The following is a 20,960-nucleotide window of genomic DNA, read 5'->3' as shown; positions in this document are numbered from 1 at the left end:
CACGTTGTTAACATTAGTCGGTGGCGAGTGTTACAATTTACTTTGTGTTCGCCCGATCACCCGGATGATAAAGAATTCGATGATTCGATCGAACACAACTACTCACAGCACAACAAGGAGACCTTGGCTATAGTTTTCGGTGTAACTAAGCATCACCAGTATCTTTATGGCCGACGATTTATACTGCGCAGCGATCATAAGCCTCTCAGTTATATCTTTAAAAAAATAAAGGTATTCCCACTACAGCCGCGAGCAGACTACAGCGCTACGTCGTTAGCAGCTTACGACTTCACGGTCGAGTTCGTGAAGTCCGCGGAGAACTGTCAGGCCGATACACTGTCCAGTCTTCCATTGCCGCGCTCATCTGTTGGACAAGGAACAAAGGAATGCGAGGCAGCCACTTACTTTAATTTTGTGCAAGATAGTTTCTCGCTCAGTTTTAAATATATCAAAACTGAAACGGCAAAAGATCCCATTTTAAGCTAAATGTATGGTTACGTCTTGCACGGCTGGCCGCCGGCCGTGGGTAAGGAGTACAATGCGTATTTTAGGCGTAAAGAAAATATCTGTTTCGACCAAGGCTGTCTATTGTGGGGCTATATAATAATAATACCAAGGACGTTGCAAAACGCTATTCTAAAAGAGATTCACGATGGACATCCGGGCATTGTTAAAATGAAGCAAATAGCTCGTAACTACGTTTGGTGGGCGACTATAGACGCGGATATCGAAAGGGCGGTGCGTGATTGCGGCGCGTGTCTCGCGGTACGGCCCGAACCGCCACCGGCTCCGCTCCACTCGTGGCCGTGGCCGGTTGAGCCGTGGTCCCGTCTTCATGTCGACTATTTGGGGCCCTTCAATAATAAATATTACCTGGTTATTATTGATGCTCACTCTAAATGGATCGAAGCTGAATAGGTCAGCAGCACGTCGGCGGCAAACCTCATTTCTATTCTTAGGAAAATATTTGCCCGTTTTGGATTACCAAAAAGAATAATTAGTGATAACGGTCCTCTTTTCACGTCAGCGGAGGTCGCGACGTATTTCCAAGGTAATGGAATAGGGCATACGCTTACGGCTCCGTACCATCCCGCTAGCAACGGAGCGGCTGAAAATGCAGTGCGCTCGGTAAAAAGGGCTTTAAAAAAGGCTTCTTTAGGAAACGAGGACGAGGATACTGCTTTAAATAGATTTTTATTCTCGTACCGGAACACCGAACACAGTACGACCGGGCGGGACCCGTCGGTGGCGTTGCTTGGCAGACGGCTGCGAGGGCGCCTCAGTCTGCTACGGCGCGATACTGATGAGCGCATCCGCGACCGGATAATAGCTAGCGAGCTGCGTCGAGACGCACCGTTGAGAGTTGTGGCTCCCGGAGACTCAGTGTTGATTCGAGACTACTCTAGGCGCAATCGGAAGTGGGCGGAAGGAGTGGTTCTAGATCGTTCGAGTCCGGTGTCATACTCCGTCAAAACGAGTGACGGTCAAATACACAAACGACACGTGGATCAGATAATGTGCGATAAAAATCGTAAATCACGCTTCTCCCTCACAAAAATCGAGGCCTGCGATAGGCCTAGACTGAGTGTAAAAGCAGAAGATGGTAGTGAGGCTAGAGAGCCGAGGGAGATGGATGAGTTGGCCAATCGTTCTTCTCCAGAAAAGAGCCCGAGCTCATCTACGGACCAAACGTCTCCGGTTGCGCCGGTAGATCATGTCCGGCGGCAGGCTGCTGAACAATGCTTGCAAAAAAAATAGGAAAAACTTGTGAGATAATATATTTAAAAGACCGACGGCCCCGCAAATAAGTATGTAGTAGCTAGGTCATTATGATACATGAACTACTTTGTATAATGCTCATACATTTGTATCATCTGTACCAATTTATTGTCAAATAAAATAATCATATAATATGTTATGTATAACTTATATCATGTTTAAAGTTTAAAATTGTTATATCATTAGTATAATTAGTGTAGTGTACCTAATGTAACACAAATGTACAGTATTTGAACTGCATATTGTCAGTTGTCATCAGTTTTGTCGTTGACAATTATAAACATACTGCATAATCTGGGATTATTTAAATATAACTATATTTACATAAGAATACCATTTTCTTTAGTATAGTATAGTAATATTATATAGTTGTTTTGTTATTATATATGGTTGTTTATAATTGTAGTAGTGTTGAATGAGTCGTTTATTATTTGTATTACCATACCATCTTGGTGTATTAGCTTAATAAATATAGTTAATAATAAGAAGGAAGGTGTTGTGTACGATATGTGTAATGTAAGGTAGATAGAATATTATTTGAATAAACCAGTCTGCTTTGGATCTCGGCCTTTCGTTGACGTAACAATAATAAAATTAATTTATTTAAAATAAAGATGTACTTAAAACAATACATTTTAATAATGGTTTTTCTTTTGTTATTATTTTGTAATAGGATAGCGGGCGTTTATCCTCTATGACATTAAAAATGGTAGGGCCCTGATGGAAAGTGACGACCACCGCTCATAGACTCAAGTAGCTCATGGCTCAAGTAGGCACTTTTTTTACAGGTTCCCAAGTATTATCAAGTCGTACGACTTTTTTAGTTGGTGGTACAATTTGTCCTGCAATTTGTATAAAAGAACGCTGCTCTCTTCAATGAGCTGTTATTACACTGGCTCAGTCTAAGCCTGTATTCTATATATAATCATAGCAATTTAATTATTACGCTACCTTGGTAAAATTATTTAACTAACGAATGAATATTAATCCTCGTTAAATTTATAATGAATTGCCTAGTTATTATCGAATACCTTTTGGTTATAATTTATTAATTAAAAGGTATGTGTTAATTGATGACCTTAATTAGTATCTAAATTAGTCAAATCATATCAATTAAATGAATCATGTTTCATGTAACATATTGATGCAAGATGTACTTAATAACATTTTCAGAATAAACATAATATAAATATAAATAAATATTTGCCAACTTCAATTTGACCAACTTTTCTGATCATATTGGTACTGTTGTTCTGGCACGCAGCCCTGACGCATGGAGCTCAAAAGATATGAAGTGACCCTTTGTAGATTTAGTGGGTATGGATCCCACAAACCAGGTTATCGAGCGATGTTAACTTTCAGAAGGTGTAACTGCTTGAATTACGTGAAAATAAATAAAAAAAGTAATTTAGTGCTCTCTTTTATACAGATATAATATAATTAATGAAATTAAAATAAAATATTGAAGCCCTAATCTTCAAAATCCTGGAATGAAAAAATTTCCCAAAGGAGATTTCAACTTAAATATTCTAAGATCCAAGCTTATAGCATAGGGTTCCGTGACGATCTTGATAAGGTAGAGTTCCCAAGTTATTGTTTCTTCTAAGAGGTAGAGGTATTTTCTAAAAAGAGATATTTTCATAACTTGAAGTACAGATATATAAAAAATTATCTCAGCAAAATACTAGAACATTCAACATTTCATGGTCTTAAAAACTTCTAATTTTAAGACCATGAAATTTTATTAGTTAGGATTTAAATTAGCTTAATATTCAAAACTTTAAAATAATTTATTATTTTATATTTTTATATATTATTAATTTTAAGTGATAATTCTATCACTCAGATTCAGAACAAATAATATTATACGTACATATGCCTAAGTATAGAAGGATACAGATCGAACTGCTTTCTATTGTTATACATTGTATAGTAAAAACGGTCACATATTTAATTTGATATTTTAATTAAAATATTTTATTTAAATGCAAATCCATACAACGGTATAAAGGTTTAACAGATATTCCATTTCTTATTCTATACAGATATGTATTACATGAAGTCGTTACTGAGCCATACAACAAAATGTACTGTTTCCTTATGTTCTTAGTGATGTAAGTATCTGTTATCTTGTATTGCATAGTCCGTAAACACTTTTTATTATTCTTATCTTAATATCATTTTTATGAGTAAACATATTTGGTTTGTTATTATATCATTCGTTTCCTTCAAAATTTGCATGATTATTAAAATATGTTTCCAATAAAATAAATTAAATATGAATGAAAACAAAACAAATTAAAAGTCACGTTGCTTACGCTTTTTCAAATTTAAAAAACACATTATATAAAATTAATTTCGATACTTTGTTCGGAAGTTTGATTTTTTCCCTTAATATTATCCTGTTATACTCGAAGTTGATTTGTTATTTTTTAAGTACTGAATAAGATAAGGAGAGGTACCGCTATTTTTATTATATATACCAACCAGCTATCCGGATACACTTTACCCAAAAACATTTTAAGCAATTAAGTAAGGATGCTGTCTTGTTGTCAGTTGAACTTCGTCGTACAATATCGGTACGAACTTCAGGCTCATTAATTACATAGATAACTTGTTCTAAGATAAATTGAGACGTTATATTAAAAATATATTTATTTGTATAAAGATGTTTCGTTAATTTACTGCAAATGTATAATATCATTGTTTCAATTTCAGCCTTTCTGTAAATACGTACTTTTAGATTTCCTCTTAAATAATTACAATTTAGTTCACCACTCCTTCTCTATTTAACATATAAATGTATTTGATTTTCACCTGTCACCTGCTAGACACTGATTCTTCGATGACAATTACACGCTTCAAGTGCGGTTCTATGGGAATTCACTTATCTCCGTAAAATGCTATGCACCATTTTGGTACTTGTATTCTATATTTTTTTATAATTATCATAGTCGATGTCACACATCAAATTCTGACATTCCACGCTTGTGTTCTGAGGTGAGATTCGAAGTTCATCTAACAGCGCTATTTTTATAAATTATTACCTTTCGGTTCCGAAGAATATGTCGCAATATCGTCATAGCAAAAGAAAACAGTTTATACCTAATTGTTAAAGACGCGTTTTTTTCATCAGTCCTTCTGAAATCCATGGTGATTATCTTTGGAAAAAGACAAATGTAATGCTTCTATATGTACTGAATAAATATCTTTATTATAACCAAATGAATCCCAAAGGGTTATTTAAATATTTTGTATACAAATAATTGTTTTCATAAAGCAAGCGCATATTATTCAAAATGTTATCATATCTTTACAAACAAAATCTTCATTCGGATTTTATCACTCAAATCTTTTAGACCCTAGCCTTTGTTAGAGTACAATGGTGATATATATTTTCTAAAGAAAGGTCCATCTTGATACCAATGGTTACGAAGGATATCAAAAATATGTGTTCGAAAATTTATCAATTGAAAATTTTAATGTCGCTATTTGATAACTTAGTTTGCCATATGACATGTTAACAAGAAATATTCTGCTGTTAAGTTTCAATTTGGCATTAATACTTTGTGCTCTTACTTTCTACGCGGATAACCATATCTTTTATACTGCTTTCAAAATATTTATTTATTAGGGAAGTATATTTTTTCTGATATGTGGATGATATAATATTATTTATTATGATGTACAACACACTGTTTTTAGTTAATACGCCTTTGAAAAATTTTTTTTTTTTTTTTACATTTATTAACCTTAGCGATACCGATCGCAAGATATCATCGTAATTATTCGATAATGTTAATTAAATTTTAATACAATTTTATCATTATATGCTACTTTAAATGTTCAATAGAAGTTTTTTTTATATTCATAAGTGATATTCATAAGTGATTCAGAAGTGGTTTTGCCACCGACTTAAGATATTTATGTTATACGTATAAAACCCATGTAGTACATTTTCGTTTATAAATATATCGGGTCACATACCCTAATGTTCAAAACTTCCGAAAATATTTCATATTGTAATAGTCTGAGCTAATAATAAGAATAGGAGGTTTATCTCTAGACACTTGACAAATGAGTTTTCATTTGCTTACATTGTGTTTATAATTTATTCATATCTAATGTTCAGGGGCAAAGGAAAACATAGCAAAGACCCAATATGTCAGAAAGTTTTCTGCAATATTTGTTTTTACCAAATTACTAGAGACATTGACCTCCAACAAAGCCTTATGTGAAGTGGAGACATTTTTATTTTACAAAAAAAAATGTTGTAATAAAGGAATTAATAAAGGAAAAATAACATATTTGAAACGTGACGAATATTAGTTGAGGGTGAACGTTAGAAAAATTTCGTCAGCTCACTTCGTTTTACGATCTCATCGCTACCACAGCGTGATAAGCTGCAAATGAGCGTTCCGCGGGAACACCAATATATAACAGCTATAATTTTTTATTTCATAACACGCTACTCATAAATGATGAAAAATCATTATGTATGTATTTTGCTATTTAATATATTATAACAGTGTATACAATTATTGTTTATTTTAACACGCTTATATTATCTTCACTTGTAACTATGTACGTAAGAAAATCTTGGAATCTTAATTTGACCCATTTCCCGGTCTTCGATTAGGATGAAATTTTGCACACAGTCTGAGTTTTGATGACAATACATGACTAGCTAAGAAACGTCATTACAGATCCAATATGGCGGCCTCTCCAAGATGGCGGACTGGCTGTTTGAAATCCACCCCAATGATATGGATATCAAATGAAAGGGTTTCCTCTTGTAATTTTTAGTGCGTGCTAAAACCGTGTTTATTAGTTTTTTAAATTATTATTTTTGGACAAAACGCTCCATTTGTAATTTTAGTGCGTGCTAAAACCGTGGTTTTAAGTTTTTTAAACTATTTATTTCTCTCCAACATGTTATTCTGCCAATTATATTGTAACAACAAATTTGGAGCACAGCACAACTTAAATCCAATACTATCGTAATTAGCTCGCAATCGATCAACTCACATAGGGAGGAAAGGTAAACAAAACCTAAGATTTACATATTCCGCGCGGTTTGCTTCTACCTCTGCTATGTTCAGTACTACAGACAGTTCTTGATTGATATGTCTTTAGATAAAATGGACCGTTATTCCATTTCACTACTCATATCCACTTTAATTTTACTTCCAAAGATCCAATTCAACTTTGCCGAGTTTCGAAACGAAGCAATTTTGCGAAACCATAAGGAATATCATAGATCATTCAAGATCTCGATCAATTATATCACACCTATTCAATGTCAAAGCTGTTTATTTTACTTTACTCTTTTTGTGATTTGAATGAACCAGAAGCCAAAAATATAATATTTCATTTTTTTAAAATGCTTTTTTTTACTTAGTGGTAAGGCTTTGTGCGAGCCCGTCTGGGTAGGAACCACCCACTCATCAGATATTCTACCGCCAAACAGCAGTACTCCGTATTGTTGTGTTCCAGTTTGAAGGATGAGTGAGCCAGTGGTACTACAGACACAAGGGATATAACATCTTAGTTCCCGAGGTTGGTGGCGCATTGGTGTATATATGTATTTTTTTAAATATTTTTACAATTTTTAAAATCATTAAATTAAGAAAATAATATGGTCATTGCAAAGTTATGTTGATCAGAAAAAATTACATCCGTCAAAAAGATAAAGCTATCTTGTACAGGGTATAATCTATTTCACATGAAATTATTTAATTTACTTGTTTATCTATTCTAGTAAATCTCGCAACAAGTTTTTATATCATATAATTTGTGTCAAATATATCAAATGAGAAATGACGAATTAATAGAAAAAAAAAACATTTTCTATACAAATAACCCAAGTTATCAGACTTATATTTTTTAATGCCGTCAACGCGTAAATCGCTTTGTGAAGGATTGCGAATGTCACACGAGAAGGACGCGATACATCTGAAACTCTAAATAAGACAAAAGAAACTAGAAAAATTCGCGTTTGGTTGGGTTAGTGGGACTAATACATCACACTAGACATTTTATCAACGAGCAACAACAGCGGACAGACAAAATGAACTTTGTAGATGTTTACCGGTATAATCCGCACGCTATAGGAATGGAGTGGAACTATGTCAAAGTATATTGAAAATGACAGTTACCGAGAAAATGAGCGTTAGCAAAGAATTTCTGCACAATAATTATCCGACTCCGGCAAAGCTTAAAGGGAAGAATTCTAGCGGATTATGTCAATGTAGCTACGTATTAGAGCGTTTGTATGTATGAGTAACTGCGAGAATAGTTTCGGATGGTTGACTTTTGACAAAAAAATTGTTATCTCTTATTAATTGAACCACTAAAATAATCGTATCTATATAATAAATCTCTAAAATATAGAAATAATAAATAACGGACAAAAATCCATACTAACAGATAAGTAACAACGTATCGAGAACATCGAAGCGAGTTTACGGAGATACAGCAACCGGACGGACTGCGGGTCTCAGTTGCAAAGGGTGGCACCCCAATATATAACACTAACTAACGTAACACTATAGAATTTACACGCCTATTCACATACATTATGTTTGTTTTAGAAAACGTTACTAATTGTAAAAATAATAAGGCCTCTATTAAAATGGTAAATGGAATATTGGAACAAATTTTGAATTTTAAGTTACATTGCTGCATCTGCTAGGAAATATTTAAGCATCACAATTCTTAGTAGCTTATTTAATACTTGTAATGTAAGCACAATAAAGTTTACGAAGAACTAAAAACATAGCAATTAAGCGACAGATGCTTTTTCCGAGGACATTCAATGATTTAAATAAAGATACATATCTTATGAGAACCTCTTAATGTCCATTTTGACATTACACTATAAAAAAAAATTACAAATATATAATATAGCAATAATAAAATACTTATTAGTTTAGTTACAGAAATCTTACAAACGTATTCTGCAGTCATTCCGCAGTTAGGAAAGATACATTCATTCAATTTTGTGTACTGAACTGAGCCGTGACTAATGTGACTGACTCAAAAGATTCTCGTTCTGAAAGGATACCGAATACATCTATATCACCTTAGTTTTTTTTAAAAACAATTTTCAGTTTTATTTATAACAGTTTTATTATAAATATTTTTGACATTTAACTTTTCATTGGGTAAAGGATGATTTTCAAAACTAGTTGAAAGTAGGGCTCGATGCCATCTGAGTAGGTACCACTCACCATGAAGTTACCACCAAACTGCAATAATTTGTACTGTTGTGTTGCGGTTTGAAGGAAGAGTGAAATATTGTAACTACTGGCACAAGGAATATAATCTAAGTTCCCAAGAATAAGATCTTAGTTCCCAAGATTGGTGCGCATTGGCGAAGTATAGTTATACTTATAGTGCCAATATCAATGGGCGATAGCTTACCATCAGGTGGCCCGTTTACCCATCTACCATCATCATAAAATTAAAAATATAATATAAATAATAGTTAAAAATAAATTAGCCTTTCGCCTAGTAAAAGGCTAATTTATTTATTTTAACTATTATTAAGCGCCGTGTCCAAAGGCGCGCCACACTCGTGGCAGGTGGGCGTCATCTCCCCCATCCCTACCCGGTGCGAGATACCTACCGAAGCAACCATGTCCGGTAAGCAACAACGTCAGCTTGAATGTGAGTTTGCCGTAACTCAGTTCTACCCAGCGACTCAAGTGGGGGCGGATCGCTTCCACTATCACCAGGACCTGCTGTTATGGACCCCAGATCCTCCTCGTATCTGCGAATCAGGGCTTGTTGGGCCTCAGCTTTAGAGATTGAACTTGAATACCAAATAAAAATTCTTATAATATTATTGTCCTCGTGATATATTTGAGCAAACAACAGTAAATATAGAAACAATTTTCGTTTTCTTCATAATACCAATCAATAACTCAAAACATACTACATAGTAATTTACTGCAAACTTTTACATAAAACTCTTTCTATAGTTAATCATTTTAAGTAAAGGTACTGAATAATCTCGTACAGCTGAAACGTCAAATAATTTGGTCAACGTTTTCTCTTAATGAATATGCATTATGGTTGTCTGTGCTTAATTAACATTTGCTTTTAAAAGCAAAATATAAGAACAATGAATGAGAAATGAAAACACGAAAACCTTGTTCCTTTTTTACTTCCAGCTCTCTCAGGTTCACATGAGAAGCATTAATAACGAGCACCAAATGAACTGTATATTTGATAGCACCTGATAAAATGATCCAATTAAGCTCATATTATCAAACAAAAGGCAGATAGTGCGCCAGTAATATCATAGTGAAGCAACAAAAGAATGAAAAAAAGTCATTGGGTATTTCGATCGTACAATTCTCAGTAGTATAATCTACAACATTAACGGCAAGTCAGCTGTTAACTTTTATCGTAAAATAATGCATTTACAATGTCTGTTGAACGTTGTTATAGTAAATTGGATTTGCTCCAGTTCCTGACGTTATAACATAAAACACTTATCTACTGTACTTTTTGTAACTTTGAAAATAAGTGTCCTATTAGGAACAATATTTCAATTCACAACTTTCCTACTTCAACCATTATTTTTTATATGTTTTTTTTAATAATGAGTCAGATATTTGAAATCCATAATTTTATTGATCTACTCATTCTGTAATCCCTTGAGGTCGATTATATGTTTTTAGAAAGAAATCTTAGTCATTGTATTTATAAATATTAATGTAACCTTGTAACGGACTATACTATACTATTTACATATATACGTGAGAATGAGTTATTGTTATTTTAATACATTTTTTTTAATATATAAAACAACATCGGTCGCAGCGCCACCTACCGGGTTCAATATAAGCCGTCCGTAGACCCAGTTTAGCACATATTAAAATTTAATAAAAATTGGTCGAGTTGTTTTGTTTGAGTTTTCATACATACATACATACATTCATAAAATTAATAAAATAAAATTATATTTTAACTAAGATCGGCAGGGAATAGTCACAACCTCAATGATATTTAGCAGATATTACAATAAATATTCTAATACAATTTTATCCGGCGTGTAATTGAATAAATATGTCCTGCTTCGGTTTCAAGTTAATAATATAAATTATAATTTTGTTAAATAAATATGAAGTGATAAATTAAAAATATGGTAAGATCCGATTCCGTAATTTCCGAACCTTTTTTCAGAGGTATGCTCGTAATTTCTATAAGTTTAAAAAAATCGATCAAAGCATAAATCACTCAATTTTTTCATACAAAGCGATGACTTTCACAATTCTGGATATAAGTGAAAAATATCACAAATTTTTGAAATTTTGGAGATAAAATATTTGTTAAGTAATGCCATTTTCTCCCATTAATTATTATAATTTATTTATATAATAATGTTAGTTACCTTGGGCATTTACCATAATTCGAAGGAATACTATAGAAGATATCATCGATTCTGAAATACGTGCAAACAAAAAGTCGTTTACTGGGAATCGGGGCGTCGGATAACTGGCTGTAGCAATAAATTTTTGAGCTTGACAGATAAAATTACCCTAATTTTAATCTATAAGCTGTAGACTTATTTTGTTCTACATCTCAAAATTGACATACGAATTAAATCAATGACATAATTAAGTAAAGTAATAAATTAAAAAAAAAAACGTTATAAATTAAATATACCCACTAAACATTTTCTTCCTAATTGTACTTCTTATCTTAATAAACTAAACATTGTCATTGTACCTAGTAGAGTATAATTTTAAGTAAACAATCTATCAATTCAGTACTTGAGCAATTATTTCTGGGGTCATCGACGATCATTCGCAATTATCACAGTCTCACCCACTCGCATTGGTGTTGCGTAATCACTGGAATTCCCCAAGGCGAAATTTTATCTCCTTTATTGTTTTCTCTTTTCATAAATTCTATACATCATCTGTAAATTGTCAGTACCATATATGTTGCCTTGCAGCTTATAAGCAAAGTGACATTGCGCTAGCTATTACAGGCCATAAATTTTGATTATAATGATGTAATTGCTTGGTCGTCATCTTAGGAACCTACGAAGTAAGCTTTTTACCCTCTTATTCAAACATTCTGCTCTTACATGCCTAAAATGTAAAATGACTTTTTATCTGATTCGCATGGCAAAATACATCTTGAAAGCAATTACTACTTAGTATTTTATTTAATCAGACTCCAGTGCTATATCATATTTCGGAGGAAATTATCAGAGTTCAAAGACAAACCTTAAAATGAACATAAAAAAGAAATTGTGCATGATATCATGTTTTTCTGCTAAATTCGTTTCTTGTTATTTTGCGCACCTGCAACTTATATCCTGCGGATCTCTCCTGTACTTACTCGGATTGACTGGTACCATTAAGCCCAACTTTTATAAAAATAATATCTGATGTTATGTCATATAGTATGAAATAAATTTACCTCAAAATGCAGTAAAATATTAATTATTATATTCATATTTATTTTATATTTGCACTATTTTCTGATGTTCAATTTACGGTTGACTGGAAAAGAGTGCCTTATGTCAATGTTTTTTTTTAACAAATGAATAAATATAATTAAATATAAAATTATACTACACTATAGATACTGCTAGTAAGTATAACAAGGGTCCTAAATGAGACAATGTTAATATGAAACAACTCACACAAATACATATTATTATGTTACCGTGGTAACAAGTTAAATTAATCAATTGAAATCTAAGACAACATTCAACACTAATATTAAATTATTCATGTATAAGTAAAACTGATTGGAATCAACTGTATGATATAGTTACAACTTCTTATTTTATATAATTTAGGTAAGCGGACTGGCAAATAGTGGCCCATTTCGGCCACCTGATGGTAAGTAGTCAACAGTGTATAATATCTTGGCTTCCAAGGTTTCTAACAGAACCAATGCATTTAGGACATTGACGATGCAAGAAATATTAATCATTTCTTACATTGCCAATACGCCACCATCCTTGGAAGTTATGTTAAAATGGCGCAATCACCCTTCAAACCAAAACCTTACCCAAAATACTTATCACCAAGTTAATATAAATATGATTAGTTCAGATCATTCTAATTAATAATATTCATCACCATATCTTATTGTATTCATGAATATGTACTATGTGTAAACCCATCATTCATCAGCTATCATTTACTAATCCATTAATATCATACCAACAAATATCCAAAAAAAAAATCGCCAGTTTTAACAGTCAAGAGATGGAAAGTGTTTGCGTACAAAAATTATTCACAATTTATTTTAATAACCTGCACAATTATCTAGTCTTTTTCTTGCTTTGTTCTTATCCAGAAGGATATGATCATCACCATCATCACATGACAAATGTAAAGCTCCTCAGTCTTATGTCTGAAAAGTTTAAGTAAATCAACGGGTCCATTTATTGTCACAATCACTGTAACGTGTTTTGTTCTTAGAACTTTTGGACTATTCGCTTGCATGGACTTGCACCACTAAAACTTCTAACATCTGTTACGAGTTCCGTGCAACTGTTTGTTGCTCTAAGGCTATAAATATATGTGTTCTGTAAAACCTGCACATAACATTCTCTCACTATCTTAGTGTATGTTATATGAAATATTGAAAACTAATTTTGATGCTTATATCTGTTGCGAGTTGCATGTATTGGTTGAAGGGCTTAATGCAGATCCGCCTGGGTAGGAAAAACCCGCATGTAATATTTTCTACTACCAAGTTGTAATGCTTAGTATTGATATGTTCTGGCTTGAAGAGTGAATAAACCTATATGACCAGAGGAGAGATAATATCTCAATTCCCAAGGTCGGTGACACAATTGCGACGTAATGGTTATTTTTTTTTGGAACTCAGGCCTATTTGCTACCTTATAATTTACAAAATATATAGAATATGTATTTTTTTTAAGCTAGGTTGCTTGTAAATAAAATTGTTTGATTCATTATGATCTATTTTGATACAGGAAAAAGCCAATGTAACCCAGTCGATCAAAAAGCGTCGCTTTGTTTTCTGTATGTACTATGTATGTAATATTCTGGGAGTCTGGAAGGAATATATGGTTTTCTACACAGTTCTTTGTGTAACACTCGTATTGTTATCGAGAAACCGTGTGTTGGATACATTCTCGCAACATAACGTTTAGCATAAATCTTTTTGTAAATACAATTTAATTTTATACTATACAAGGCAGAATGATAAAATATAACGTCGAGGTCTACTAAGAATTATTTACCAAAAAAGTTTACCACTGGTAAGCTATATCTAAAATTATTATTATTTATATAAAAATGTTTTTTGAAGAAAACAACACTTTTTACTAATATATTTCTTTTTTATGTAAAAAAGTTAAATATCGGCGTCAAATCTTAAATAGCAGTCAACTGTGGAGATACAATACTTCACAAGAGAGTCTGCACGCAAACACGGTTGCACTCTTTAGCCCCTCACTCTCATAGTCCGGCTCGAAGCTGCAACTGCTAGAGATTAATATATTTGTATGTATGTCTATAACATGTTGACTTCTCAACCCCGGATTTGAACATACCTTGAGAGAAAAATCCAAAAATTTTTAATTTGTCTGACCTTGGATTTGATGTTTTATGTCGTTACACAAACGAACCATTATTAGCTAGGTATTCAACTATTCATGTGTCCCTTTTACAGGTGATTAATTTTCCTCGGTTTTGTTTAGAAGGTGAGTGAGTGGAAGTAATGAGAAGGACAAGCAATATCGGCTGTACCTGTATGAGATATCTAAAGTGTAAATGAATGTTAGTGCACTCATAACTAACTAGATTTCTATCACTGTGAAAGTTAATACTCTTTGCCGCTGTATGTCTATTATACTAGTTTATAAAACTTTTTTTTTAAATCAATTATAGATAAATAATATGTCATTTATCAAAATGGTCTATGGTCGATGCCTATTGTTCTATTCAAACGCAAAAGTTAAGTAATAGTCATTGATATTTTCCAATAACATATTGTATACTGATGTTATGCCATATAGTCTTTCTACAAATTAAATAACATTATTTTATTTTATTTGTAGAAAGAATAACTAATTATTTTGTTATTAGAATCAATATTTCAAAACTGTTATAGCTTCACATTTGATTAAATCTTGCGAATAGACGATTCAATAGTGCTTATTAGGAGACAGTTTGAAAATAGTTGTTTTCGTATTTGTTTTACAATTACAATTACTAATGATGATGTCATCCGGCCGATTCCGGTCAAGATGACCAATCTCATGGGAGACCAGCCAACTACGCAGGATATATTATAGTGCACAAGTGTGTGCACAAACACAGGTGCACGAAAAATCCGACACGACCGGAAATAGTTCCAGCGTTCGGAGTGTTACTGAGATTATTTTGTGCGCGGTTTCCTTTTGCAACATGACATTTTCGCAAAAGGAGCGCTTCTCCGATCAGCACGCCTCGCTACCGAGCATTTCGTTGACGATACTCGGCGGCGAGAGATCTCCGCCCATAGTCGCCGCCAGGGAATGCCTCTGGGGCCCCAAGCAGCACACTCGCTCAGGGTGTGGTATGCCGTGTACACTGGCGTATCACGTTCACTGGCAGGAGGGTGACACCTCCCGCCGCGCGATCCCGTGTATGTACTTACCGAAACATCCATACCCGGTAAGTACCTATGTCATCCTGAAAGTGAGCGTGCCCTTTTTCCTCTTGACGTATCGCCTCCACTGTCACCAGACCCGCCATAGGTGACCCCAGCTCCTCCTCCCATTGGAGGTTCAGGGCTTGCTGGGCTAGAGAAATCTTATATCAAATCCAAAGCAATTCTTATATCGAGCCTGTCAGCATAATTACTTTCACAAAGTTTATAAATAAATACGAAATAATTATAAAGGTACTAAGGGTGAAATATATCGGTGATATTATTTGTATAAATGGTTTGCCATATTCATTGAAACCTAAGAATTTCCATTTAACTATTAACACTTTCTGGGACAGTAAACGCCTTACAATTCGCCGCCGTCGTAGCAATTACTTTGTATAATTATTGTATTAGTGTACTCACCCTTAAAATGTTTTAAGTAATGTTCAAATGATAATGAAATAAAACCTTTATTCTTACTTAAAATACTAGTAAGAGAATATATTTTTTAATTGTCTATCATGTTTTGATGGGATATAGAATATGATGTATTATTGTGTTACGTTTTGAAGGTTGAGTGAATCAGTGTATAAGGGACATAACATCTCAGTGCCCAAGGTTGGTGGCGCATTGGTGATCTAAGTAATAATAAAAAAAATATGTCCACCAATGTCTATGCGCAGTGGTGATCACTTTCCCTCAGGTAGTCCATTTCCCGTCTACCTACTGGAGCCTTAGAAAAGACATACATGTACAAGTCAGACCAGATCAGTTTTTGTATGAAAACATTTTGGAACCTTTTGAAAATATGTTTTGGAATTTAAATGTAATGTAAAAAAATATAAAATAGTAATGGAATATTTTTACTCGTCTACCTGTCCTGGTAAAAAATCTCCCACATATCTCAGATCGATTAAAATTAATGTTTACAGACATAACATCAATTTCGCCAATTAATTAATTATGCCATTGTATATACCTACCTACTAAAGTTAATGCTTTTAACTCGAGAAACAATGTTATATAATCATCATATATATTATTATCATTATGTTATAACATTTTTGGTATGTATAAATATAAGGTACATATACACGTACACGAACAAGGAATTTGAATGAAGGCAACAAAGACGTTCACATAGTTTAAGTTACCCAACATTGTTGCACACATTGTGCACACAAAGCACGATGACGACGTGATATATTAATTGTAACATCTTAGTTTCACAATAGTTTCATAATTATTGAATTTTGATTTTCAGATTTGAATTAAATATATATAGGAGCGTTTCTTCTATTGTGTCTGATATACGTCTATTTACACATTTCATGTAATTTTAAATTAAATCATAAAATACAATTTTACGCTTAAAATAAAAGAGAACGCTGACAATGACTTAACAATCACTTCATAATCACGAGTCCCAACTATTTACAATTTAGATTTTTGATAAAGCAAAGAGCAACAATTTCTAAATTATACTTTATAAATAGTTTTACACAGATTTAACTTGACATGATAATATAATAAATTATAAACAATAATTAAACACATACAAATATCGAATCCAAATACCCTAGTTTTATTACATAATACTCTAACTACCGGTGCACTGCAGCATTTTATTTAAGAAAAAAAGATAATTAATTTGAGAAATAGTGTGTCTCAAGTTTCATTAAACAATTTTATGAGAAAAAAAACAATGACACAATCATTTCATTGAACGAAATGTATTTTATAAGTTAAAAGCTTTATTGTGTCATGGAATATAAAGTGACAATCACAATGTTACATTAAGGCATCTCTTTGTCTCGTCAGACTTTGATTGATATAAAAGAACAATATATCAGTTACTTCGCAATTTCTGTAACGTTGAAACTTGTTTTTTATATTTTCTATTTCTCTGTTTGCATTTAATATTCTACGTCGCTATTTCCGATTATGACATTATTTGTTTATTTAATACAAATTTTATTGGTTGTAGACCTTTGTGCAGGCCCGCCTGGGTAGGTACCACCTACTCACCGGATATTCTACCGCCCAACAGAAGTGCTCAGTATTGTTGTGTTCCGGCTAGAAATGTGAGTGAGTCAGTGTACGAGTAATTACAGGCATGAGGGACATAACACCTTAGTTCCCGAGGAATGGTTAATATTTCTTGCGGTGCCATTATCTATGGGCGATAGTGACCACTTAGCATCAGTTAAAAAACCTTCAGGAAAACAGTTAGATAAAAATCAATTGGCGAGATTAATGTTAATATTAAATAATAATAATATCATATTATATCGTATAAAGCTCTGTAATTCTCTGTTATTCATCAATACGTAGTGTAAAAGCGTAGTGGAATTAATGCCGAACTTCCGCCTTTAGTGTAGAGATGGCCTGTGCTCTTTGAGTATTAAAACAACCGAAGTTAAAATAACAGGGCTCGCCCCGTTAGAAAAGTACAATATATTCGCGTTACATAAAACGAGTTGTCTTTTATTATACAAAATTCGGTCCTAGTTGTAAATGCAGCACTCTGGAAAGAGCCTTATTATGTCGCTGCGATGTTTTTTTTTTATTGATTTATTATGATAGTAATATGAATAATATATTATATTTAATCAGTCACCATTCTGACATCGACCTTGTGTCATAATATTTATTAGCTCATTACTACGACTTAAATTTAATTAATAAAATAGCTTCATTTAAAACGATCGTTATTTTCGTTAAATGTTGAATCTAAATGAAAACTGTAAAATTACATTTATTTAGTATTTGATTACTAGTATAAATATTAGATACTGGTGTAACTTTTGTATCAAAGCCCTTTTTGAAGTAATAACTGTCCTTTTATAAATGCTACATGTATTTTATTCGTGCACAATTTTAAGGTCGAATTAAATTCAATGGTACCATAGGTTTAGTAATTAAAATTAAAATTGAAATAATTTATTTTTTATATAAAAATAAATCAAAATATTTTCTGTCATAAATCGGTCGGGTGGATCCAGTAATTGACCTATTCAAACAAACAAAAACAAATAATTCGACTTTATATATATATATATAATTAAACGCCTATCATATATAAAAAAATATATCTTTCCTTTATACGTAAACGCAAATGTTGTTTATATATAAACATTTTTGAACAACATTTTGCGTACACATAAACCTTATACAGAAAATCTAACACAAAATCGACTTTTATAGTATGCCGTCACACTCTCGCACTACTTTGATTACTTTAGTGTCACAATACGAAGCGTTTGAATAAGATATATATGTGTTTGTTTCAGTGCGTGTATAAATTTAGGCGTGTGTTTACGAATTTTTAACGCCTGTTTTCGTAACGACGTGGTTAGAAATTGCATTAGTAGTGAGGTGTTGTTTGGTTTCATTCGTTCGTCGTCTGTTACATAATAAAAGCAGTTAAAATTTCCTTCTCATACAATGTTAGGTGAACCTACAACGGGTATTTAGGATATATTCTGATCTTATTCTAATCTTCCCGTGGCGTTTGCTTAGGTATGGATTATATATTTTTAAAGTGTGATTTAAAAGTAAGAAAACACAGTGACTTGATTTTCTCATAGCCTTGAGAAATATCTAAACGAAAATCCGTTTTTAAATTTCGATAATGGAAACTATTCGAAAGATAAAAATTCGTACAAAATGAACTCCAACATAATTTTTTTATTTAATATGTTGTATCATTTGTAATGATATCTGTAATATTTTTTCATTTCTTAATTTATATCTGGCTATTCTGATGTTGAATAAAAACATAATAAAATTGCTAGACGATGTTGCATTGAATCACGCATTTCGTCTGGTAAATTCAAAGCCAGCTTATATAAGAAAAATACAACAAAAGTGATAAAGGTTGAATTATATAACAAAAAAATATTAGATTTTATTTAAATTGTTTGTACTAATTTATAATTAATTGTTACAATATTTACAATCGTCAAAACACCAAGTAAATAAAATTGCTTCTCGCTATTAGACGTCGTGTGAGTCCCAAGAGAATTGCTCCAGGTTATGTAAATAACATAGATTAGTTTACACAGTCAAAGGTCAAATACAGTTCATATACAAATGAGAGAAATGACTTAATCGAGACAATTTATTAATTTAGTTTAATATGGAAAACAGCTTGGTTTCTACAACATTTAGTTTTGCTAATAGATTATAGAATTATTTAAGTGGTGTGATCCAAAAGCGTCCAAATAAAAAACATTTCTTCAGTTGCATGTATGTAACGTAAAACTCGCTTAACTTAAAGTACAATAATAATTCGCGAAATATGAAAACCGGGCAATTAGTCCACCCATTATATGCATTTATACAACATTTGTGTAGTCTATGGGCCAGGTATTCACAAAAATCTTACATCGCTCTTCAGGTTCAATACAATGACGCACTAAGGGTGCTGCTGGGGCTGCCTCGTTTCTGTAGTGCGTTGGATATGTTCGCAACGGCGCAAGTTAACTGTTTCTTTGCTACTATGCGTAAAAGATGTGGCTCTTTAGTACAAAGACTACGGGGTAGCACCAACAGCATCTTAGGTATGATAGACTGGATTGTGTATATGTCAACCATTTAAAAAATAATTACATTGTGTAATATGATAATGCATGGTGAGACTACCTGTAAGTAGTAGAACTTTTGCCTTGATAATTTTGAAATGTAATTTTTTATTATTTATTTTGGATGTGATATTGTATCTACTGTTGGTTGTCCTAATGAAAATAAAATAAAATAAAACCATTGCTGTGTCATTTCAAGTGGCATAGAAAAATAATTAAAATACTAACCTAGGAAATTAGTTTTTTATTGTTACTAACAAAATGAATCTTTATGTTACTCGATACAATATAAATAAATAAATAATATATATATATATATACATATATATATATATAGAGCCGAGATGGCCCAGTGGTTAGAACGCGTGCATCATAACCGATGACTTCGGGTTCAAACCCAGGCAGGCACCACTGAATTTTCATGTGCTTAATTTGTGTTTATAATTTATCTCGTGCTCGGCGGTGAAGGAAAACATCGCGAGGAAACCTGCATGTGTCTAATTTCAACGAAATTCTGCCGCATGTGTATTCCACCAACCCGCATTGGAGCAGCGTGGTGGAATATGCTCCATACCTTCTCCTTAACGGGAGAGGAGGCCTTAGCCCAGCAGTGGGAAATTTATAGGCTGATTATGTTATGTTTTGTTATATATATATATATATATATACAACATACAAAGGTAGATTAAAAATGTATAGGATCTAAATTGTAGAGAGTAAATAAAAGCAACAAAAAAGTATCATATTCTCGTATCACGACGCACAGCCGAGTTATCGCAAAAAAACAAAATTCAACCCTTTTTTCAAGATGGCATCGAACGCTCATAAGAAATCGAGGTAGACAATTTCAAGTTAAGTTCCTCCTACACCGTATCCAAAAATCAGCCTTTTCGGTTCATTTGCATTTTTTGTTTTCGGCCTGTTTTTTTGTATATAATGACTGGACTAAAT

The 20,960-nt window shown here is 32.7% G+C and overlaps 1 protein-coding gene across 1 annotated transcript; it reads left to right on the top strand.

The window, feature by feature from the left end:
- The first annotated feature begins 486 nt into the window (after positions 1-486).
- LOC135193638 (uncharacterized protein K02A2.6-like) lies at positions 487-1,758 on the top strand. The gene is made up of 2 exons (XM_064217010.1): positions 487-876; positions 919-1,758. Exons 1-2 carry the CDS (start codon positions 487-489, stop codon positions 1,756-1,758), a joined length of 1,230 nt encoding a protein of 409 aa, XP_064073080.1.
- The last annotated feature ends 19,202 nt before the right edge of the window (positions 1,759-20,960 follow it).

Source organism: Vanessa tameamea, chromosome 14, assembly GCF_037043105.1.
Source record: "Vanessa tameamea isolate UH-Manoa-2023 chromosome 14, ilVanTame1 primary haplotype, whole genome shotgun sequence".
In the NCBI taxonomy this organism is placed as follows: Eukaryota; Metazoa; Arthropoda; class Insecta; order Lepidoptera; family Nymphalidae; genus Vanessa; species Vanessa tameamea.
The sequence above is the reverse complement of the archived record's forward strand: the minus strand, read 5'-3'. Positions and strand labels throughout refer to the sequence as shown.

Excerpts from the sequence above, each read along its gene's own strand:
- LOC135193638 (XM_064217010.1), top strand. The coding sequence starts at position 487 with ATGTATGGTTACGTCTTGCACGGCTGGCCGCCGGCCGTGGGTAAGGAG. Across the intron at positions 877-918 it reads TCAATAATAAATATTACCTG|GTCAGCAGCACGTCGGCGGC; the intron begins GTTATTATTGAT and ends GAAGCTGAATAG.